At 45.8% G+C, this 24,646-nt stretch overlaps 1 protein-coding gene across 1 annotated transcript in view; it reads right to left on the minus strand.

Moving 5' to 3' along the window:
* Positions 1 to 12,619, minus strand: part of LOC115463697 (zinc finger protein 184-like) — a 93,908-nt gene extending 81,289 nt beyond the window's left edge. Inside the window, exon 1 of the mRNA XM_030194417.1 lies at positions 12,314 to 12,619. Within this exon, the coding sequence (XP_030050277.1) occupies positions 12,314 to 12,337 (24 nt within the window). The 5' untranslated portion in view covers positions 12,338 to 12,619. The remainder of the gene's footprint in view (positions 1 to 12,313) is intronic.
* Positions 12,620 to 24,646: the final 12,027 nt, after the last annotated feature.

Below are 24,646 nucleotides of genomic sequence, written 5' to 3' on the forward strand. Positions count from 1 at the left end.
TGAAGAGGCGGGACAGACCGTATTATCGAAAAAGATGGGCGTCCATCTTTCGTGTCGAAAATACGGTTTGGACGGACCAAATGCCATGGATTTGGTCCCTTCTGAGATGGGCGTTTTTTTTTTTTAGCGATAATGGAAACTAAAAATGCCCAGCTCAGAAACGTCCCAATCCAAGCCATTTGGTTGTGGGAGGGACAAATGTACAACACTACCACAGATCTTAGGGGTGAAGGGGGCAACTACATGTGGGTACAGTGGGTGTTAGAGGCCTCCCATTTACCACCACAAGTGTTATAGGTGGGGGGTGGGGGGGTATGGGCCTGGGTCTGCCTGCCTGAAGTGTACTGCAGTACCCACTAAAGGTGCTCAAGGGACAGGACTTGTTGCTGGTGTATAACCTTGGCAAAGCAGTTCACACCTGAAGACTAATCTCGCTGAAAACGTCCTTTATTTTAATAAGCATGCTTACTCACAGTTAACTGCAGATCAGAGGTTGTGCCCCTCTGGCAACGAGTCTCGCTGGTACTGAGATCAGCAGTAGGTCCGAGCTGGCACAATGGTGTACAGTGGCCTCTTTCAGCAACATTCAAGGTAAGAACTAAGTGCTGTAACGTGGCTATCACATGAAAGGGATCTAAAAGTGTCTTACACAAATGGCCACTACCTCATGGACTACCGGAAACAAAACAGGGCACACTCTGACCCAGTAAGCAGAGGGAAAAGCACCATGGGAGTTGAGCCTACCAACTACCAACATCGTGAGCATTTAACACAAGCTAGTGGAATCACGGAGCCCAATACCCTACACCCACCACAATGCATTGCTGATGTGACTCTGCAGTGCCCTTAACAGAAAAGGTGTCACACTTACCTGAGAGCCACATCAGAACCAGGGAAAGGCTGTCACAGGATAGAACACATTCTGCTGTCATGGAGGTGGGTACAGCATTTGAGGCTGGCATACAGGCTGGGGGAAAAAAGTTTTTTTTTGGTGGGAGGGGGTTAGTGACCACTGGGGGAGTCAGGGGAGGTCATCCCCGATTCCTTCCGGTGGTCATCTGGGTCAGTTGGGGCACTTTTTTGGGACTTGGACCTGAAAAAAAGGGTCCAAATAAAGCGGACCAAATTCTCGTCAAAACACCCTTCTTGTTTCGATTATCAGCTAAAAATGCCCATCTCTCCTCGGCCGATAACCACGCCCCAGCCCCGCCTTCGATCTTTGTTCATCTCCGTGACGGACTGCAGTTGAGGACGCCCAAAATCGGGTTTTGATTATACCGATTTGGGTGCCCACGGGAAACGGACGCCCATCTCCCGATTTGGGTCGAAATATGGGCGTCTTTCTCTTTCGAAAATAAGCCTGTCACATAGAAAATGCATCATAGCAATGCATAGGTATAAATGAAAGTCCTAAACTCAAAACTTGATACTGATATTCCGATAACACTTTAGAAGACAAATTATAAATTACTCTCTGCTTTCTCATTGCTGTTGACGTGTCCTGGTCGGCCTGGATGGAGAAGGCTACTGCATTGTCTGCTTCGATCCTGGTCCTGAAGGTAAAAAAGAAGCTGTACCCCTAGTGTCTTCAAGTGTCTTTAGTATTTTAACTGCCAGACCTTTAATTCAAAAAGAATGATTTATTTTTGATTAGGCCAGTGTCTCCTCGAGGGGGGTGAATAGAGAAATTGAGTGGATCCTCCAGAGGAATAGCAGAGAAGGGAGCCTATCAGATTTTTTTTTTTAAATAGGAGTGGTTAAAGGGACAATAATGAACAGCACATGAATCGGCGTTCCTGAGATGAGGGATGGTGGAGCTGAGGACAGCCTTTCCTTGGTAGCTGAGAGAAAGTGTATATGTTAAATTTAGGAAGTGGTAAAATATAATATAAAATTTTAATATATGTTAGTTTTATAATACAGTAGTGGTAGGAATGAGTTAGTAATACATCATTTGATTTTTAATTCTGTTTTCCTGAAGACGCCACTGGAGGTGAAACGTGGTTCCGCGTTGGGAACAGATGAGGATGGTGACATTAAAAATTCACTCTTCAGCACACTGCACAAACCTTTCACTGAGAGATGTATAGAATTGGAGAAACAGAGAGATTTGCATTGGATTGACCAGCATTGGATTGCCCTATTTCCCCAGATATGTTTTTGGACACTGAAGTTGAGTGTGTATAGGAGATTTAATTATTCTTTATAAAACTTTACTAACAATGAATGCTGTTTGCAAAAGGTTTTTTTTAATGAAGCAGCAGCAAGACATCCCACTTCTCAGGAATGCCGATGCATGCACCATTCATCCCGGTGAAGATGGTGGAGACGAGGACTGTGTCAATTTAAGAAAGAGTGGGACAGACACGTGGGATCTCTTAGGGAAAGGAGACAGTGTTTGCAGTGGATGGGCAGACTGGATAGGCCATTTGGCTCTTATCTGATGTCATATTTCAATGATTCTTTCTATGTTTTCAGCAAGAGATTTATTGCATTTACTCTTATACAGTTTGAACAATTTTGCATCTGTGAGGAGGGTGGTTAGGGTATCTGGTACAATGATATTATTAAGACAGTGCATTGGAAGGTATTTTTATCTTTTGGTGCACTTCTTCACTCTGAGCACCATATAATATTTATAAAAGGCATTATATATTGGATTTAAGCTTCATTTTAATAGATAATTAGGTACCTTGATTTTTTAGTATTTGAGTTAATAATACTCAATACCTGTAAATATAATTACACCCAGAATTCGTATTCGATTAAATTGTAACTGCCAGACCTTTGACCATTCTTCCATTTGGAGATCCCTTCTCATAGTTTCCACTCCCCTCAGGATATCCACTCTTTGGCTATCTTCGTGCCATCTGCAAAAAGGCAAACTTTTCCTTCTAACCTTCAGCAAAGTTTCTCACAAATATATTAAACAGAATCGGCCCCAGCACCGATCCCTAAAGTACGCCACTACTCACCTTCCTTTCCTCTGAGCAGTTTCCATTTACCATCACCCTCTGTTGCCTGTTGGTCAACCAGTTTCCAATCCAGTTCACTACTTTAGGTCCAATGCCTTGCTTGTTTGTCTCTACCCCCCCCCCCCCCATCTAACATTACCTCACCTCTCTCTCCCCTTCCCCCACCTGGCATTGCCCTGTAACTCTCCCTGCACACCCCCCACACTGCTCCTGTTTCTCTCCCAGTGGCGTACCAAGGGGGGGGGGGCGGTGGGGGCGGTCCACCCCAGGTGCACGCCGCTGGGGGGGTGCCGCGGCGCGCGCCTGTCAGCTGAGTTCGCTAACTTCGCTGCAGCTCCCTCTGCCCCGGAACAGTTCCTGTTCCGGAGCAGAGGGAGCTGCAGCGAAGTTAGCGAACTCAGCTGACAGGCACGCATCGCGGCACCCCCCCCCCCCCCAGCGGCATGCCCCGGGTGTCATGCAGGCTAGGATCGCCACTGCTCTCTCCCTGCTGCCTCCTGGCACTGCTGTTGTTTCTCTCCCTGTCCACTCCCCCTGGCATTGCTCCTGCCTCTCTCCCTCTGGCTTGCAATAGTTTTCCTTCCTTCCCTCCAGCTGCCATCTCTGCCGGCCTGCGGTGATAATCACACAGTAAGCTATGTAGGACCATGGCTCTCTGCATGCTGCAGCTTCTTTCTCAGGGCCAGCCCTGCCTTCTCCTGAAGGAAGCAGCCACACTCTGCAGAAAGTCACGGTCCCACTTGACTGTGCTGTGTAAGTATCACCATGGGCCGGCAGAGATGGCAGCTGGAGGGCAGAAAGAAAAACTGTTGTATGCTGGCTGGAGAGCTGGGGGGGGGAGGGGGCCCTCAGGGCAGAGATGTTTACCCCAGGGGCGTAGCTACGGGGGGCCTGGGCCCCCGCAAATTTCATCCGGGACCCTGGTTAGGCTGTAAAGGAGCGTCAGCGTGCACAGGAGAAGCAAGAAAGACGAGCAGGGCAGCGAACGCGGCTGCGCCGGAGACCGTTACTGAAGAAGGCTTTGGCTGGCAGGGGTTGGGGACCCCCGCCAGCAAAGGTTTTTGTTTGGGGGGGGGGCGAGGCGGCGAGAGGATGCGAAGGGGGGGAGGCAGTGTGTGTGAGGGGGGGGGGTGCAGCGAGGCGGCACTCAAAATGTGCCCCCAACCTTGGGCTCTGGCCCCCTCCCACTGTGAGATCTGGCTATGCCTCTGGTTTACCTAGGGTTACCATTTTGTGTCCTCTGAAAAAGAGGACACATGTCACGCCCCCTACCCCGCCCCGCCACGCCTCATGTCCCGCCTCCGCCACGCCCCCTTCAGGTCCGGGTTCCGCCCCTATTCCCCCCCCCCCCGTCACATAGTCCCCTCCCCCCCATCACATACCCCCCCCTCACTTACTGGTGGTCTAGTAGAGTCTTCTCTTCGGGGCAGGAAAGAGCCCCCTCTTTCCTGCCCGGAGCGCTGCCTGCCCTTGCCTGCTGCATCCTCCTCGGTATGGCTGGGGATTCAAAATGGCCACCGAGAGTTGAAGCGGCCTCGCGAGAGTTCAACTCTCGGCGGCCATTTTGAATCCCCAGCCAGACCGAGAAAGATGATAGACAGGGGAGGCAGCGCTCCGGGCAGGAAAGAGGGGGCTCTTTCCTGCCCCGAAGACGTCACTAGACCACCAGGGAACATGGTAAGGAAGGGGAGGGGACGGGAGACCAGGTCACCAGACCCACGGCGCCGATCACACGCCCACCGCACGCACGCGCCTGCTCGCACCCGTGCCCACGTTTGTCCAGAAATCCGGACAAACGTGGGCGCGGGCAAAATCCGCCGGACGCCCCGGACATGCCCTCAAAAAGAGGACATGTCCGGGGAAATCCGGACGTATGGTAACCCTAGGTTTACCCTCTGCACTCCCTATCTGAGACTGGGGAAAATCCAGTACCTCCTGGCTGGATTTGAACTCTAGGGCCAATCAGAACCCACAGCACCAACTTTGAAACTATCTGGCCAATAGCACTGCAGGTTGCCTTTCCACAGGGCTAAACGGAAAACAGCTTTCTCTGCAACAGCTTTAAAACAGAAAACAAACACCACTTGCTGGCCAAACAAGAGAAACACACTACATGAAAACTAAAATACAATTCACAGGCTTGAAATCTCCCTGTTTCACCACAGACCATATCAGCATAATCAAGGTGGGAGATCACAAAAGCATGGATTAAAGTATGTAGGTCAGAATATTCTAGAAATTTAGAAATAGAACAGAGACACCCGAGAGAGAAAAAGCCACGTTGTAAGACAGAGGAGTCTTGGGGGAGAAAAGAGAGCAGAATCAAAGAAAGCACCAAGGTATTTAAACAAATCAGCAGTAGGAACAGGAAAGTCAAAAAGGACTGGGACTAGCAAAGGAGTAAAAGGACCTGAAATCCAACAGGCAGGGCTGCCGAGAGGGGAGGACAGGGGGGACAAAAGTCCCGGGGCCCGGCGCCGCCGCCTGGCCCGCCCTCCGTTACTCCCAGAACTAACCTTAAGCCTCCTTTCACTTCGCAGCAAGCAGCAGGAGGTCAGGCCACTCCTTCCTTCCATGTCCCGCCCTCGCCTGATGTAACGTCCATGAGGGCGGGGCATGGAAGGAAGGAGGAGAGGTCTGCCCTGCCGCTGCTTGCTGCGAAGTGAAAGGAGGCTTAAGGTTAGTTCCGAGGGCCCGGCCCGATAGCGGGTGGAGGGGGGCCCAGCAACCTCGGGTGGGTGGGCGGCGAGGGGCCCGGCGATCTCGGGTGGGCGGCAACCTCAGGTGGGGGGGAGCTGGGGGCAGCCTTGTCCCGGGCCCGGCTCCCGGCGGCCCTGCCAACAGGTGACAGTATCCTTGGTATTCAGGACCAAGTGATTGTCAGAGAGCCAACCAGAGACCACAGTAAGACACGTTTGCAAATTACCAAGATCTGGGTGAGAAGGGGATGTAGGAAAAAGCAAAAGAATGTCATCTGCATAAAGAATTTTATATTGAAACTTTGGATCAGAGTAGTCAGTGAAATGATTTGCTCAATGAATAATTCAACCAATATATTAAATCCTTGCTCTACTTCTGTGTTGAAATCGACTGGCAATAATATTGCTCCTGTGACTGACAATAACGTGAATGTATTATTTTGAGGTGGAGTACCAAATTATTTGAAAAGAGCAATAGTGTGACCTTTATTAAAGGGGCTTTCTTTGGATTTCTTTAATATTGATAATTTCAGACCTATAGCCTATCTTTTTTGTGAAAAATTCTTGAGAAACTCAATTTAGAGCAGTTACAGAAATTTGCAGAGGAGCATGCTCTATGCTCTTTTAGATTAATTTCAATTTGGTTTTAGAGCAAAATACAATACAGAGAATTTACTTGCCTCTTTTGGATAGTATTTGTTGTGGCTTTGATCGAGGTATTGAATTCTTAATGGTAATGTTAGATGACTCAGCAGCATTCGATACTGTGAATCATGATTTATCATTGTCACAATTACAAGCCCTTGGTGTCTCTTGGCTTTTCTTTACGATGGTTTGAGTAATTTTTGAAAGATAGACAATTTCAAGTTACACTAGGGTCAGATTATTCCTCTTGGAAAAGCATTTATTCTGGAGTACCTCGAGGCTCCTCATCTTCAGTTTTATTGCTCAATATTTATATTGTTCCTTTATGTAAGGTGATTGCCTTGGAATTCAGTATCCACTTTTAGTTACTAAGTACAGTAAAATCTCAGCTGACTGCAAACAAATTCTGTTTGAATATATCAAAAAACTCAGACTCTCTCTTTATCAGGTGCTAGTAATGTGGAGTTTCCCGATTTCCTGTGATGAAATAGATATTCCAATTTTGAGGGAAATGAGATATCTGGGAATTACCCTAGACACCTTTGTCTATGAAGTTTTATGTGAAGAAAACTGTTCAGCATGTTTTTTTAATAAATTGAAAAGTCTGCATAATCTTCGCGATTTTTTGAGTGGTAATAACTTTCGTTTGGTGGTACAGGCTTTTATTTTTCCACCGTTTGATTTCTGTAATGTTTTATTATTAGGGTTACCTATGCATTTGATTAGAGCTATTCAAGCGACTCAGAATGCCAGCGTGAGATTGATCTCTGGAACCATTCATTGCGAACATATTACACCAACTCTAATACAGCTTCACTGGTTGCCAGTGCAATGGAGGATTTGTTTTAAAATTGCTCTATAGATTTTTAAAGCATTGCATGAGGTGCTTCCCTTGTGTTTGCTATCTACCTTGAGAATTTACAGACCAATTAGAGGTTTAAGATCACTGGGGAAAGGTTTTCTGGACATTTAGAGATTCAATCTTTATGATTGCTGGTCCAGTTTTGGAACTCTTTGACACAGCGCTTTCCCCCGGATTCTATATATTGTGCTTAGATTTCTGCGCGGAAATCCAAGCGTATTCCATAATAATGTGAATAACCTAATGTTAACAAGCCAATCAGTGCTGTTAATTGGATGTTAACAAGCAATCACCACTAATTGGCACTAATTAGAACTTACACGCAGAACTTTCTAAGCACATTCTATAATGTGGGCCACGTAAATTCTAATACGTGTTTTCAAAAAGGGGGCATGGCCATGGGTGTGGAATGGGCAGGTCGTGAGCATTTCAAAAATTTTCCGCGTAGTGTTATAGAATATACCTGCGCTGCGTCTAACTTAAGACACTGGTATTTACACCAGGTTTTATTTGGTGTAATTGCTCGTGACTAAATATAGTCGCATGGACAGGCGATAAGTGTATTATATAAACCGCGCAGAAATGTTATAGAATACACTTAGGTAGAAATGTTTTCTGTGCGGATTTTCCAGGTACCATATAAAGATCTATCACTTAATGACAGACTGAGTTAATACCTACTTTTCAAAAGAAATTGAAAGCCTTCATTTTTCAGCAAGCCTTTTCTTGAGCATTAATTTAGAGATGATGAAGAACCTAGATAGTGGAATTTTTTAAAATTATAATTTTATGGCTTTATGTTTTTTGTCTTTTGCTATATTTTTGCAGGATTTTGTATGTTGGTTGTAAGCCACCCAGAATAGACATGGTGCAAGGTAGAACATTTTAAAAATAGTCAGATTCAATTATAGTCGTGTTTTTCTATTTTTCAGGTGGCAGGGCCTACATTACGCGGAACATATTACCTTTGACTTTACAAATTATTAGCAAAAAAGTTTTAGAAAGCAGCTGAAGGCACATTTGTTTGGAAAAGCATCTGGATATGGTGTCTACACTGACTAGTAAACATAACATTCAGGTCATATCTTGAGGGATGAGCATTGGAAGTTAATGTTTTTAACTGCAATTTATTTGCAGTATTAGTTTGTTTTTTTTTAATCTTTGTTTTGCATTATTTTTCTTCTTAGTACATTTCTATGTTGGTAATAACCTGCACAAAATATATTTTCTATTAAATTAAATTAAAATCTTCAGGATTCCCCAGATCCTTGCTTTCCACCTTAAAAGCTGCCAGAGCTGTTGCAGCTTTGAAAGCATAGAATGTGGCTTCCTTTTCTTCTCTGTGCTCAGTTAACCCTTGATAATCTCTTTTCCTTGGGGCAGAGGTAGCGAAATAGACATGTACAAGCCCGATCTTCTGGATCCAATGCCTGGAGAATAACCAAGACTGCAGCAAGGGTAAAATAGTAGTAACTCCGATTCACTGTTCAGTACTCATGTCTGTTTTATCATTCCCACCTTATGTAATTCCCTTATTTGTCCTGTCTGTCTGTCTTGATTAGATTGTAAGCTCTGTTGAACAGGGACTGTCTCTTACACGGTCAGTGTACAGCGCTGCGTACCTCTAGTAGCCCTATAGAAATGGTAAGTAGCAATAGTAAAGTGAATGTAATGAAGAAAAGGAAGCTGGATCCTACACTTTCAACTTTAAAAACCACCAGGGATGCAACCCGAAGGATCAGACACAGCTATAGTGGCTTAGCAGCATAGGATCTGAAGAATCTGGAGGATGTGGCTGCCAAAGAGTAGAAACAGCAGAAGCTCTGTCCCCAATTTCAGCATCTCCCCTTCTCTTACCCACCATCCCATGAAGCCCACCACCATGGTGTCCAGCAACTCTCTCCTTCCCCACATCTCAACCCTCCCTCCTTCCCTCTTCAGCATCTTCCTTCCCTTCCCAACCCTTACCCCCATGTTTTTTGGTATCTTTCTTCTTCCTTCCAGCTACCCCTCCCTTGCAATGTGTTTCTTTTCTTACTTCCCTCTCCTGGAGTGGCAGTGCTACAATCAGCGTAACTGCAAAAGCATTGTGGCTGGATAATAAGGGGTCTTGAGCTCAAGGCCTGCTGGCTCCAGTCCTATAAGAATGTCCTGTTTCAGATGGTGCAGAAACAGACAGGCCTTCAGCATGCACAGATACTTAAGGCCCCATGCCTACTGCCTGCAATGCTTCTGCAGTTATGCCTATTGCAGCATCAACTGTCCTGAGGATCACAGAGCAGGGGAAAAGAACATTTAGTGGTGCCGCTGCACCTGTGGCTCCCCACATTCCAATACCTATGGCCAAGAGTATACTATGGGGAAAGAAGAAAAGGAAGCTGGATCCTATGCTTTCCACTTTAAAAACTACTAAAGCTTTTACCTATTTCCTCCACAGCCCCTGCTCAGCAGGAATGTCCCTGTCATCTAGAGATTTCAAAGAGGTTTAATAACAGCAGATGGCATAAGCCTATCTGCCCCATTATCTGGGCTGAAGCCAGTGGGTGGATTTTTGTCGCCATATTGGTTAGTTCAAAACAACAGCAAACTTGTGAGGTTTATACTGTTTTATTAAACCTCCTAGGTTTTGCATTTTTGTTAGGAGAGTATTGGGGGGGGGGGGGGGAAGGGTTATGTTCAAAATGGGTTTTTTTCAAGAGCTTGCTTTGTTACTTGCAAAGCTGTATTGTGGATTTCAGTGCTGCAATATATGCCTTTATTTTTGTTTATGATGACAATAAAGATATTTCTATATAAAAACAATAGCAAACACTTATGACTGCCTCCTTAATCTTACTAAACCTCCTTGGGGAAGAGGGTTGTGTGTGGAGTCACTTGCACATGAGTAAACATTACTCCCCCCCCCCCCATAAACTTGCCCGACTCCTGCCAGCAAGTGACCGTGCAAGCAGGTGCTGCCATCACTACTCCCACTCCAGGGATGTGGCAGAAATCCTAATGACACCATGCACAGCATGATAATGTACCAGTAACCCACCACCACCAGCTCATTCCAGTCAATTCTGGGTTATTACATGGATTACTGAAGGAGACTGGTGACTTTCCAGGGACATGGAGCATTGGCTGAAAGATGCAGCTTGTGCTGAGATGGAGCAGCGCTCGCCGGGTATTGTGGAGTTGCGGGGCTTGGGGGAGGGGGTGTTAGTAATGCCGTGAATATTGAGCAGCTGATTCTCATAACATGCTATCTGTTTTGTTGGTTCTTTACTAGGTGAAAAAAAATTTCAGCACCAATACAGCATAAGCTGGCATGATTCTAAATATAAGTGAGATAAAATAACTATGAACAATGGAGTGGAGGAGTGGCCTAGTGGTTAGACCGGTCTTGACATCCAGAGGTGGCCGGTTCAAATCCCACTGCTGCTCCTTGTGATCTTGGGCAAGTCACCTAATCTTCCATTGCCTCAGGTATAAACTTAGATTGTGAGCCCTCCTGGGACAGAGAAATATCCAGTGTACCTGAATGTAACTCACCTTGAGCTACTACTGAAAGAGGTGTGAGCAAAATCCAATTAAAACCACGTGAAGAACACAACGAAGAAGATGTTCCACTCCATGTGGAAACTCAAAAGAGTAAAATCTTTTTTCCCAAGGGCCATCTTTCGAATCCTAATACAATCCCTGGTACTAAGCCACCTGGACTACTGCAACTCACTCTACGCTGGCTGTAAAGAACAAACCGTCAAGAAACCCCAGACAGCCCAAAATACTGCAGCCAGACTCATATTCAGTAAAACAAAATATGAAAGTGCAAAACCCTTAAGAAAGAACCTACACTGGCTCCCACTGAAAGAATGCACCACGTTCAAGATATGCACGATTGTTCATAAAATCATTCATGGAGACGCCCCGACCTACATGCTAGATCTCGTGGACCTCCCACCCAGAAATGCTAAACGATCCTCCCGAACCTTTCTCAACCTACACTTCCCCAGTTGCAAAGGGGTCAAATACAAGTTAACACATACGTCCAGCTTCTCCTACATAAGCACGAAGATGTGGAATGCACTACCAATCCACTTGAAAATGATCAATGAACTAAATAGCTTCCGCAAAGCCTTGAAAACCTCTCTCTTTAACAAAGCCTACCACGAAAATCCTTAATGAATAGAACACAACCCTGATGCTCCTTTATTCAGAATGTCTCACTGTATAACTGCATAACCTGTAAGTTCCTTGAGCAGGGACTGTCCTTCTATGTTAAACTGTACAGCGCTGCGTAACTCTAGTAGCGCTTTAGAAATGTCAAGTAGTAGTAGTAGTCTTCTCTGTTACGGTAATGCCATAACAGATTTCTGTAAGCCACATTGAGCCTGCAAATAGGTGGGAAAATGTGGGATACAAGTGCAATAAAGAAATAAATAAATAATAACAATGTGGATGCAGCAGCTGTTTGTTTTAGAGTACCAAGATGACAGCGGCTGATGGGGGGAAACTGGCTTCAGCCTTTTGAGGTCATGCTGGCTCCTGTCTTATTTTTTTTAGATTCAATAAAGCTCTGAAAAGAGTTCTGAGCTAACTGTTCAGATCAATGCCCAGAGTGAGGAGAAGAACCCTCTCAACTTTATTCCTGGATTTAGGCATGAGGAAAAAGTTTTTTTGTTTTGTTTTTTAATAGAAAGTCCCAAACTCTCAGCAGGCTTAGAAGAATGCAGCAGCCTGCAAATACCATCTTGGTCCCCTCCAATTTTATTTTATTATTATTAGAATATAAATAGATCCAAATAAACTTTAATAAGTGGTGGACTGGACCACATGCTAAACTTTATTGCAAAGCTGGTCCCTTTGGTTGAACTTTTTCACACTGCAGTACATCAACCTCTATATGTGAAAAAGAGAGTGTGCATCTATGAGAATAACAATGTGTTCATGTGTGTGTAAGAGAGAGAATGTTTGCCCCCCCCCCACCTCTTGCTGATCTCAAAATCAAAACTAAACTTTCCCATGCATGGAAAAATGGAAAAATGTTTGCACTCTGCTGTGAGAACGGAAGATTGGAAGAGCTGCACAGACAATAGTTTTCCTTTTAGTGCTGGAGCCCTTTAGTAGCAACTGGAAATAGAATTTCTTACCTGATCAGAAACCAGGGTAGACATTTCCCTCCTGTTTCCTCTGAATTCTTCAGTTAGTGGGATGGATTCAGGCTAGAGATTTTCCTGTTCCTGGAAAGATGAATACATAAACAGGAGGACCTGAGGCCCCTCCTCTTCCCCACTGCAGTGCAGATCTTGGACCGGGGCTTGTAGAGATTTCCAGTCCAGGGGAGGCAGAAAGTTTCAGGTTTAATTTGAAGTCTTTTGTACTCTGTGCAGCTCTGCACACACTAAAGGCAGACAAAGCAACAGTGTATAGCAGAAAGTTTCCGCTTTAATTCAGAATCTTTTCTGCTCTGCCTAAAGACACTGGAAAAGACAGCAGAGCATGCGTAAAGCTCCTGTCTGATTCTGAGGTCACGTTGAAGGGATTCCGCCTGTTAAGGTGGATCTGAAGTTGACAGGAAATGGGCTGTCAAGATCCAGCTGGCAGTTGGTAAAAACGTATTATAAAAGGAAAGCTATGCTAAGTGTAATTAAGGTCTATTGTAAGGAGGTTGGAGAAAGGAGACGGCAAGAGCGTGCTTGGGCCATTCTGTGGGCTGGAGCTTGTAGGCACACAAATCAATAGCGAATGCCTACTAAAACAATAGGCTGGACTGCCTATGTGTGGTCCATCTGTAAAAAGTCTAAAGGTGGACCAATTGGATAGGCAGTGCCTTAAAAGGTGAAGGATAAAAGATTTTGGAACCCTTTTACTATATGGCAGGAGGGGTAGGTGCTGGCTTGGCACACGACAATTAGTGTCTACTGCCGAGCCCGGTGGTAGTCCCACCTTTGCCGCACGCCATTTTCCAGGGGGTTTACCCGGCAGTAATCGGTAGTGCTGCATGCTGCCCGGTTACTGCCGGGTTACCGCTGGAGCCCTCATCACCTCCTAAATAGGAGACAGTAAGGGCTCCAGCTGTAAATGGCTGTTCAGCACAGTGGTGTCACCCAGGGTGGATTGTCGCTGCACCCCCCCCCCCCCCAGTGCATCATCCCCCTCAGTGAATAACACCTCCCGCAAATCATAACACCCCCCCCCCCCAAGCACATCGGTCTTACCTCCTGGGGGTGCCCCGGAACAGGAAGTAACATCAGAGGGAGCAGGGAACCGGTGGAGCCGACAGCCGCGTAGCTGCTTCCTTCACCCCCTTGCAGCATGCACCCGGGCCCCACCCTTGGTATGCCACGCGGCAGTATGTTGCTTACCATTTACTGGTCCTCCTGAAAAAAGGCAGTTTTACTGCAATTTGGAAAAGGGGCCCCTTTATTATTTATTGCTTGCCCCAAGCAAACTCTGCTGAAGATTTGTTGTTACAGCCCCTGAGAAACCAAATTTTGCTACAAAATAACTCCAAATGATCTTGGCTTACTTTAAAGGCACACAGGATTCTCATTTGATATTCAGGTTTACCAATCAGGAAGTCAGACAGCATCAGCAAACTGTCAAGGCAAACTATAAACCCCCTGTAATCCAGTTTTACGAACTAAGTCTAACATAGACATGTCATGTCTGGACTCCTTCAAAGATATTATATAAGACCGTACAGTGTGTAAAATGGACTTCCTATCAGCTATGTTTGCTGCTTGCAATGGAGCCTTGGAACCTTGACATCTCAAATTTCACAATGTCAGCACATCAAAAACTTGTATACACAAACCAGGACTCTTAGCCACCAACTTCAAGAAAGTGCTAGCAAAACAGTTCACACCAGTATAATGTGGCAGATCTATAATTTATATGTATAGAGTACCCTCAGATATAAACCACTGTAACTGCAGTCAATAATGCTGCTAAAAAGTGGCATAGCACTTCTTTCATTGGGTAACTCTGACAATTTTTTGGGGAGAGCAACATATGCTCATTTTTTTATGCATCCCAATCACCACAGTGCTATAAAATCACTTGTAACTTTTAAAATAGTATATACTAGGTGAAAACTGTGCACTTATCTTTTGAGTTCTTGCCTCCCAGGCAGAACTGTCTTGCCTTGTTAAAACATTTATCAGTTGCCTTTCCCTGGAACTGCCCGACTCCGCGGGGTTTCAATCTCTTTCCTCAGGGACAAGGGTTAAGGCTGCATAGATGTTATCTTCCTCCTTCTTTGTTGCTTCTTTTCTTTGTTCAAGCAATCCACAAAACAAGGCGGTTTATATCTGAGGGTACTCTATACATATAAATTATAGATCTGCCACATTATACTGGTGTGAACTGTTTTGCTAGCACTTTCTTGAAGTTGGTGGCTAAGAGTCCTGGTTTGTGTATACAAGTGGTTGAATGTTACCAGAGACATTGATATTGTGAATACGTTTTCTGTTGGAGCACATCAAAAAGGCATTTAAAGATGCAAATACATTTAACAGGATTCATCTATATACAAACACACAGTTGGGAGACAAAGATTTTTTTTTAAGCAGAAAAAAACATGCCATTTACATCCAAACAGACTTTAAGAAGAAATAAATATATACAACAGAACTGGAAAGTGTTGGCACATTTAGACTGACTCTGAACAGAACTTCTGCATGAAGGTAACTCTTCCCTCATTATTCAATCCCTCTTTTAAATAGTGATAACATATCAAGTGTATTTGTATAATATACTGAGGCGGCATGGGCATAATTATATATATAAGAAATCATATTAATTGTTAATTCTGTTTAAAAATTTGGGGTTTAAAAGCTTGGTGTTTGAGTTGTGAACTTTTCACCTTGCAAGTAAAGTGAAGGAATGCCAGATGGTTTAGATTATTTAGAAATCTAGCTTTGCTGGGTTAAAAGGTCAGAGAGAGAAACTTCTTTCACCCTTTGTGAGTGATGGAGGGTGAAGGATAGTTCAAAGATATTACCTTACCACATACATCTGTATACTATTATGAACAAGGCATGAGCCAGACATGCTGTAGTTTAAAAGTAGGCTGAATGCTGTTTAAATAATTCTTGATATGTAGATTTTGTTATAAGGAATTCTGATTTCTGTGTATTTTAGAATATGTCTTATAAGGATGCTTATTTTAGAATATGTTTATTCTGTGTAGTTAATATGTAGAATACCTTTTTAAATCTAATGTCTGTCCAACTCTTTGTCTGACTTTCTAAGTAAGACTGTAGTTGAAAAGGTCAGCATATGGTTTGAGTTAGCTGCAGTCCTGGCTAGGTGAAAGAGAAGTCAACTCTCTTCTCCTTGATTAATTATAGGTAAAGGTAGGACTGGGCTTTCTGAAAGAAATAACAAACTATAGCTGTATGCTATTAAGTAAGACTGGCCCTTGACCCCTTAATGAATGCCAGAGTTCAGTTAGCAGTTAGTATGAAGTTGACTAGGAATATGAGAATGTCCCTTAGCCCCTAAATGAACCCAGTTTAAGCTATAGCTGAGAAATTAATCATAATGAAAATGCAAGAGACTGGTGCCATATTGTCTAATGTGAGGGGCCCCAGGTCATAGGTCAGTTTGAGAAATATTAAACCTATGTAACTGATATTTGGAATATATGTATGGTAATAATTAGTTCAAGGCAGGGTGATCAATCTATTCTTTACCATCTGGAGAGTAAGGGGGGCTAGGAGGGAGATAGAACGGTATATAAGTGGGAGTAGAAGCAGCTTACGTCAGAAGGAACAGACAGAAGAAGGAGAGCTGAAGGAAGACAGACAGCAGAAGAAGAGAAGCAGCTGAGACAGAAGCCATAACATCCAGAGAGCTGAGAAAGGGAAGAAGAGAGCTAGAACTGATGTCCTACTTTGTTTGCTGGCAAATAAAGAAGATTTCTCCCTCATTCTGGTGTGTGCTGTTTGACTCCTGAAGTACCACAGATTCTGCTAACAATAGGGGTAATTCATGCATCAATTCCTGCAACAATTCTTGGTGGCAGCGGTGGGATCCCGGACCCTGCATCAATTTCTGGCACCCAACTGACTGAGGAACATTAGCCGGGTATGTATTCTGTATTCTGTATTGTAATCCTAGCTAGGAAACTGTAAACCAGCCCCTCATAAATTGAGGGAAGGGGAGTCTGATCAACTCTCAGCGAAGGCCTTAGTAGCTTTTAGTCTAGTGGAGATTAGAAGCGAAACCGCTTGAGCTTATCTGTATCTGAGAAATTTGAAATTGTTGGGTGGGATTTTTTGTGCAGAATGTGTGATGCATGAATGAATGTTAAAAGAGTGCGGACTTCTTATAGCTGCGTTTCCAATTAACGCGAGTTCAATTGGCCAGCGACGGAAGGAAGCGATTGTTGTCTGTCTACCTAGTGTCTCGGATCTGTGGACCCCTTACCACAAATCCAAAATTTCCCTCCCTTTGTGTGTTGTAACTGTAAGCATTATGGGAGGGACATCATCTAGAAAAATTGATACTCCCCTAGATTGTATGCTTAAGAATTTCAAGAAAGGATTTTTAATTAATGATTATGGACAGACTTTAAGCTCAAGTACTCTAAGAACCTTGTGTGAAGTTGAGTGGCCATCTATGGGAGTGGGGTGGCCCCCTAGTGGCAGCTTAGATATTGAAGTAATCCGGAAGGTCTACAGCATAGTTGTAGGAGAACCAGAATATCTTGAACAACTCCCCTATATAGATTCCTGGGACAGCCTTGTGACTGACCCTCCCTCTTGGTTGAAAACTTATATGGGATCCCCAGTAAAGTTCATGTTGGGCCGCGTTCAAAGAAAGATTAGAAAATCTAAATTGGAAGAGGGAAAGAGCCCTAGGAAGCCTACCACCCAATCGGTGGCTTCCGCCCCTACCCTGCCTGAGAAACCCATACTCTCTGATGACCCCTCAGATCTTGAGCCACCACCTTATGGCCCATTGTTGGGGTTCCGTGCCACCCCCAGAGATCCACGCCGCCCAGCCCAAGCTTCTCCAGCACAGGCTTCTCCGGATAGCTCCTCTTCTGTGCAAACCCCGTCACATCCTAGGGTGGACCTTTCAGCCAGCCTCTACCCTCCTTTGCCACATTCTCCCCTGTTAACCTCCCAAGACCCGCTTTGGGCTGCACCCCCTGACTCCTCAACTCCCGACAGCCCAGCCTTTCCCTCTAGTACCCCTACCCACTCATCAGGGGCCCGGCATCCCTTTCAATGGACTGAATCACCTGTGACCACCTCTCAGTCTATGAGTACCCCTCCCCATCCCTCAGGGTTTCAACACACCTCCACTGAATGGGTTAGACCTGCTGCAATCACCTTTGAGCATGATAGGAGGGTAGCTCCTAGCTCTGCCTCAGGTTCCATTCCCACCTCCTCGAGAGTTCTGCCCCTGCGTCAGGTAACCACCACTCGACCGGATCCTAATAATGAGGGTCAGGTTATACAGGCACAGGCCTACCAGTATGTACCCTTCACAACCACCGATCTCCTGAATTGGAAGACGCATTACCCCTCTTATACTGAAAAGCCTCAGGCAGTGGTGGACCTAGTGGCTAGCATTATGGCCACCCATAACCCAACCTGGACTGATTGTCAACAACTTCTCCTGACCCTCTTCACAACTGAGGAGAGGCGGAAGATTTTGCAAAATGCTGAGGCTATCACGCGAGCGCGTGCCCCCGAGAGGACACCGGACCTAGAGGAATGGGTTAGAACTCGGTTCCCTCGCGCAGCTCCAGCTTGGGATCCAAATAATGAGCAGCACTATGAACTGTTGTCTGGCTATTGCCGGGACTTGTTGGAAGGTATGAGGAAAGGCATAAAAAGGCCCATTAATCTGGCAAAGGTCTCTGAAATTCTCCAAGGGGCAACTGAATCCCCTGGGGCCTTTTTAGAGCGACTAATTGAAGCCTACAGAACATACACCCCATTTGACCCTGAGGCACTAGAAAACCAGAGAATGGTGAATAGCGCATTGGTGGCCCAGAGTACGCCAGATATCCGGAAGAAGTTGCAGCGTCAGGAGGGATTCGCAGGGATGAATACCACCCAGCTAATTGAGATCGCAACCAAGGTTTTCATTAATAGGGATCAGGAGGTGCGCCGAGAGGCTGACCGGAAGATGCAGAAGAAGGCCGACCTTTTAGCGGCAGCCATTACTAACTCCACCCTTAACCGAGGTCGACCTCTAGCTAATGGAAAGCCAAAGTGGGACCCTGGACCACCAGCCAGGCCCCGAGATTCCTTTAATCAATCCCGGCCACGGGGGGAGAATCCCAGACCAAGATTGGAGAGGGACCAGTGTGCCTACTGCAAGGAAAGAGGGCACTGGAAAGATGAATGCCCCCAGAGGCGCCAGGGACTGAGAAGGGGACCAGGAGATCGAGGAAGCCGAGGCCGAGTTCGAGAGGGAAGGTATGAGCCTCCTGAATCTGACATCATCGGGATAGCCGAGATGGCAGAATGGGACGAATAGGACAGACCGGGTTCCTAAACTGGGCTCCCAGGAACCTATGGTCAAGTTAACTATAGGGAGCCGCTCAATTCCATTCATGATTGATACAGGAGCTGAACATTCTGTTGTGACGGAGCGATTAGCGCCTGTGTCTGGAAAAACTGTCCGAGTGGTGGGAGCCACGGGGGTGCAGAACCGGAGGCCCTTCCTGACGACCCGTAGATGCCAATTAGGCTCACACACAGTCACTCATGAATTCCTGTATATGCCAGACTGTCCAATCCCTTTGTTAAGTCGAGACCTGCTGTCCAAGCTTAGGGCCCAAATTTCCTTTGACTCTGATGGCCAGACTTCAGTCTCCTTTCGGCCCCCGATATCCAGCCCTAAGGGTATATTGAGTTTCTGCTGCCCTCTTGAAGAAGAATGGCGGCTGCATCAGTCGCATGGCCAAGTTGACCTACCCCTGGCAGACAGCTTTCAGGTCAGTGGGGTATGGGCAGAAGATAATCCCCCAGGGTTGGCCCGAAATATTCCTCCTGTCCATGTAGATTTACTTCCAAGTGCCCGGCCAATCCATCTTCGCCAATACCCAATTCCCCGAAAGGCTCTGGAAGGGATTCAAGCACACCTGAATCGTTTGTTATCCCATGGAATTATTCGTCCTTGCCAGTCTCCATGGAATACGCCACTGTTGCCAGTTCAGAAGCCAGGGACTGAGGACTACCGGCCAGTCCAAGACTTACGAGTGGTCAACAAATCCACTATCTCATTACACCCTGTAGTGCCTAATCCATATGTCCTGCTGGGATTGATACCTTCTGGAGCTACCCATTTCACGACACTAGACCTAAAAGATGCCTTCTTTTGTATTCGGGTGGCCCCCGCCAGTCAACTGCTTTTCGCCTTTCAATGGGAAAACCCAGTAACAGGAAGGAAGCTTCAGTATACATGGACCCGCCTGCCACAGGGGTTCAAGAACTCCCCCACCATTTTTGGGACTGCCCTAGGACAAGACCTTAAGACTTTTAAATCTGAGCCTTCCAAGCGAGTTTTACTCCAGTATGTAGATGACCTCCTGATTGCAGCAGTGACCCAGGAAGAGTGTTTTGAGGCTACCAGAGAATTGCTGGAGCTACTCTTGGATGCAGGCTATAAGGTCTCACGCTCAAAGGCCCAACTCTGTCAGTCAGAAGTGAAGTATCTGGGCTTTTGCATTTCCCAGGGAAGTCGGAGACTGGATGTCAGTAGGAAGCAAGCAGTTGCTGCAATTCCCCAACCCAAGTCCAGAAGGGAAGTTAGGGAATTTCTGGGAGCAGCCGGATTCTGCAGAATTTGGATTCCAAATTTTGCACTGATGGCGAAACCCCTTTATCAGGCCACAAAGGGGGGTGAAAAGGAACCATTTGAATGCTATAAAGAAAGCCCTACTCCAAGCCCCTGCGTTAGGCCTTCCTGATGTGGAGAAACCTTTCTCACTGTATGTCCACGAGTGACAGGGGGTTGCTCTGGGTGTGTTGACCCAGATGATGGGATCCTGGCAGAGGCCTGTTGCATACCTGTCTAAACAGCTGGATGGAGTGGCTAAAGGATGGCCAGCCTGCATGAGGGCTATTGCAGCAACAGCCTTACTGGTCCAGGAAGCTGATAAGTTGACCTTGGGGCAAGAACTGGTTGTTAAAGTCCCCCACGCAGTTCTCACCCTCATGGAGTATAAGGGCAACCACTGGTTTACAAATAACCGTATGGTTAAGTACCAAGCTAGCTTGTGTGAGAATCCACGGATACACCTGGAAACAGTGGCTACATTCAATCCCGCCACTCTTTTGCCAGCATCTGAGGGACCACCGGATCATGACTGTATCCAAACCATGGATGAAGTGTACTCCAGTCGACCAGATCTTAAAGATGTTCCTTGGAGGGACCCAGATGTAATTTATTTCACAGATGGAAGCAGTTACGTGGAGAACTCCAAGCGATTGGCAGGCTATGCTGTGGTGACAGAGGACAAGGTGATAGAAGCAAGAGCCCTGCCCCAAGGAACTTCAGCCCAGAAAGCAGAACTTGTGGCCCTCATACGAGCTCTGGAGCTAGCAGCAGGACTGGTAACCAACATTTATACTGATTCCAAGTATGCCTTCACAACCCTACATGCTCATGGAGCTTTGTATAAGGAAAAGGGACTCATAAATGCTGCAGGCCAACCTGTTAAGTATGGACCCGAAATACTTCAGCTGCTAGAGGCTGTTTGGGCCCCTAAAAAGGTAGCTGTCATTCACTGCAGGGGACACCAAAGGATAGATACTCCAGTGGCCCGAGGGAATCGCCATGCTGATCGGGTGGCCAAGGAAGCTGCTCGAGGACCCTCAGCAAGTACTGTGACTCCCCTGTTCCAAATTCGACTGCAAGAATGGACGCCTATGTACACCCAAACGGAAGAGAAATGGGCTCAAGAGGAAGGTGCAGTAAGGAGACCTGATGGCTGGTTACATCTCCCTGATACCAGAGTTCTGGTGCCACGCCACCTAGCTTGGCCTGTAGTGTCTCAAGCCCATGACCTATCACACTTAGGGAAAACAGCACTAGCCCGCCTACTCAGTCGAGTAGTGGTGCTGGAGGGATTGGATAGTCTGGTTGCCACTGCCTCTGCCCGATGTACTCTCTGTGCCCAGAATAATGCTCGTCAGGGACCCCGTATTCCACCAGGAGTTCAGTCTAGAGGACTAACACCCTTTGAGTCTCTAGTTATAGACTTCACAGAAATGCCCAGGAGCGGTAGGCTCCGATACCTCTTGGTCATGGTCTGTACTTTCTCTGGGTGGGTGGAAGCATATCCTACAGTCACTGAGAAAGCCACAGAAGTAGCTCGAGCCCTCCTTAGGGATGTCATCCCCAGGTATGGACTGCCCCTTGCCATAGGTTCAGATAATGGTCCCGCCTTTGTTGAAGCCACACTTCAGGCCCTGTCCCGCGCATTGCGCATTACCTGGAAATTGCATTGTGCCTACCGTCCCCAGAGTTCAGGGCAGGTTGAGCGGGCAAACAGAACCTTGAAAAATAGCCTAGCAAAGATTTGTCAGGAAACCCAACTGAAATGGCCACAGGCACTGCCACTAGCCCTCTTCCGCCTCCGATGCACCCCAACTAAAGGAACAGCCCTCTCTCCCTTTGAAATTGTGTATGGGAAGCCCCCAGCCATTTTGCAGGGAATTAAGGGAGACATAGGGATTTTAGGGTCTGCCCAGGTGCAGGAGCAGGTAGCCCTCTTGGGCAGGATAATTTCTGAGCTTCAGTCTTATGTGAGAAAAATAAACCCTGTCCCCTTCCAGGCTCAGGTACATTCCTTCCTGCCAGGGGATAGAGTTTGGGTGAAAGACTGGAGGCTCCAGCCTTTGGGGCCCCGGTGGAAAGGACCTTTTACTGTTTTGCTTTCTACCCCTACAGCTGTGAAGGTCGCAGGGATAACTCCATGGGTCCATTGGTCTCGAATCAAGTCTGCTGACCAGACTGAGCTCAGCACGGATCAGACGGAGCCTAGACAGTGGAGAGCAGAAAGTGATCCAGCGGAGCCATTGAAGTTGCGCTTGACCCGAACCAAAGAATCTACTAGCTGAAAAGAAGGGTCAACTGCATACTGCAGGAGCTGCTGAACTTCGGCTTCACACTGAGACTCTTTCTTGCCCTGATTCTGGCTTTCTTGGAATTTGAGAGCTTGATCCTTGTCAGTTGAGGGTCTATCCCAACTGGTATAAGAACTCAAAGACTGAGAACATTATATTAGAGTAATCTGTGATTAGCACAGACTGTTGAAATATTATTGCTTAATTAGTTTGCTGTATTTGTTTTAGATTAGGAAGAAAGAAAATGTTAGTAGTTTGGATGCTTTTGTTGTTTTCTACTCCTTGCCTCCTTTTTCCTAATACCCCAACTCGCTCCAACCTTTGGTTACACTCTGTCCAGGAACTAATTAGCCAGGCAAAGATTACTTCCCCTTGTATTGTGTGTTCCCGATTTTCTCCTTATACTACAGATGTTCCAGCTGTACCTGTCCCTGTGCAGCTCCCAGCTCTTATACCTCCCTACTTTTCGAGTTCAGGCCCTTGGAGCCAGGATTATACTTGGTGGTCCTTTTATAATGCTACTTCCCCCTCTGAATCTTCTCTAAGGCCAGTCTTTACGTCTCCCTATCCAGCTTCTGGAGTGTTTTGTTTAACAAGAAACATCTCAACTGTTCTTCCCATTCCCTGTAACTATACTAATGTTCTCCCAGAAAAAGGGGAATCTGTGTGGATAGTGTCTTCAGGTACTCCTACAGTATGTGCCCTACTACCATACCTGCAGATTATGACCAAGGTGATTATCTGGCTCCTAACCATACTACTGAGAAGACTATAGTGTCCCGGCCTATTTTCTACTTTCATAAGTCCCCGGGGTATGAAAGGTTTACAACATATGAGCAGCTTGTCACAATTGGGGATTGGCACCTATGGTGTACAAAGTCTCCATTTCTTCTTCGTTCCCCCTGGGATAGGGGCTCGCATTATGGGCATCCTAATGTCCATCCTGTGCCAACATTTATTGGGAACTTTCCTCGCCCTCTCCTTGGTCATTACTGGCTCTGTGATAATGTCCTCCACATGATTCTTCCCCCCACATATGATTTTTGTGTATTGGTAACCTTGAATTATTTTCCTAAAGTTATTCCTCTCCTCAGGCCACCATCCCCGCACCGCTCTAAGCGAGAGGCCTTGTCCTTACCTTCCTCCATTGCCACAGAGGATGAGGCGATTGAATTAGCCCTCCAGTACATCAATTCTACTTATCCTCTGACTAAAAAGAGACTTGTAGCCCTTTCTGCCACGGCCTGGATTCCAATTGGGGGTCCGGTAGCGGGTATTACTGAACTAGGCATGGCTACCCGGCGACTTCAGTCCCTACTCCATGTTTTAGTTCATGAGCTGAACGTGGTAGTCAATGCATTGCAGGATCAAATTAATGAATTAAGTATAGTTTCTCGGTATAACCGTATGGGTCTTGACTACCTCTTTGCAGCCCAGGGTGGCCTCTGCACAGTGCTAAATTCTTCAGAGTGCTGTACTATTGTCATAAATAGGACGCATGTAGTTAGGCATGCTATGGATAAAGTCCTACAGTTGGCCAGCCTTAATGTGGAGGATTACCGAGGAGGATTAGACCTTACCTCCTGGTGGTGGTCATTGACCTCCTGGATATGTCCTTTGTTTATTTCCCTAATAGTCTTAGTTTTAGCAGGGTTGTTGTTTTGTTTCCTGGCCTCATGTGCTTCGGCAGTATGCCGTCGGACCTTAACAAGTAAGGTAATGGTGATTTACAAGCCTATTCCTAGTTAGGATCACTATAATCTCCAGAATTTGAGTTGTGAGACTTATCTCTGCATAAGCTGATTTTAGTCTCAAAGGGGGGAATGAGGCGGCATGGGCATAATTATATATATAAGAAATCATATTAATTGTTAATTCTGTTTAAAAATTTGGGGTTTAAAAGCTTGGTGTTTGAGTTGTGAACTTTTCACCTTGCAAGTAAAGTGAAGGAATGCCAGATGGTTTAGATTATTTAGAAATCTAGCTTTGCTGGGTTAAAAGGTCAGAGAGAGAAACTTCTTTCACCCTTTGTGAGTGATGGAGGGTGAAGGATAGTTCAAAGATATTACCTTACCACATACATCTGTATACTATTATGAACAAGGCATGAGCCAGACATGCTGTAGTTTAAAAGTAGGCTGAATGCTGTTTAAATAATTCTTGATATGTAGATTTTGTTATAAGGAATTCTGATTTCTGTGTATTTTAGAATATGTCTTATAAGGATGCTTATTTTAGAATATGTTTATTCTGTGTAGTTAATATGTAGAATACCTTTTTAAATCTAATGTCTGTCCAACTCTTTGTCTGACTTTCTAAGTAAGACTGTAGTTGAAAAGGTCAGCATATGGTTTGAGTTAGCTGCAGTCCTGGCTAGGTGAA

Source organism: Microcaecilia unicolor, chromosome 2, assembly GCF_901765095.1.
Source record: "Microcaecilia unicolor chromosome 2, aMicUni1.1, whole genome shotgun sequence".
NCBI lineage: Eukaryota > Metazoa > Chordata > Amphibia > Gymnophiona > Siphonopidae > Microcaecilia > Microcaecilia unicolor.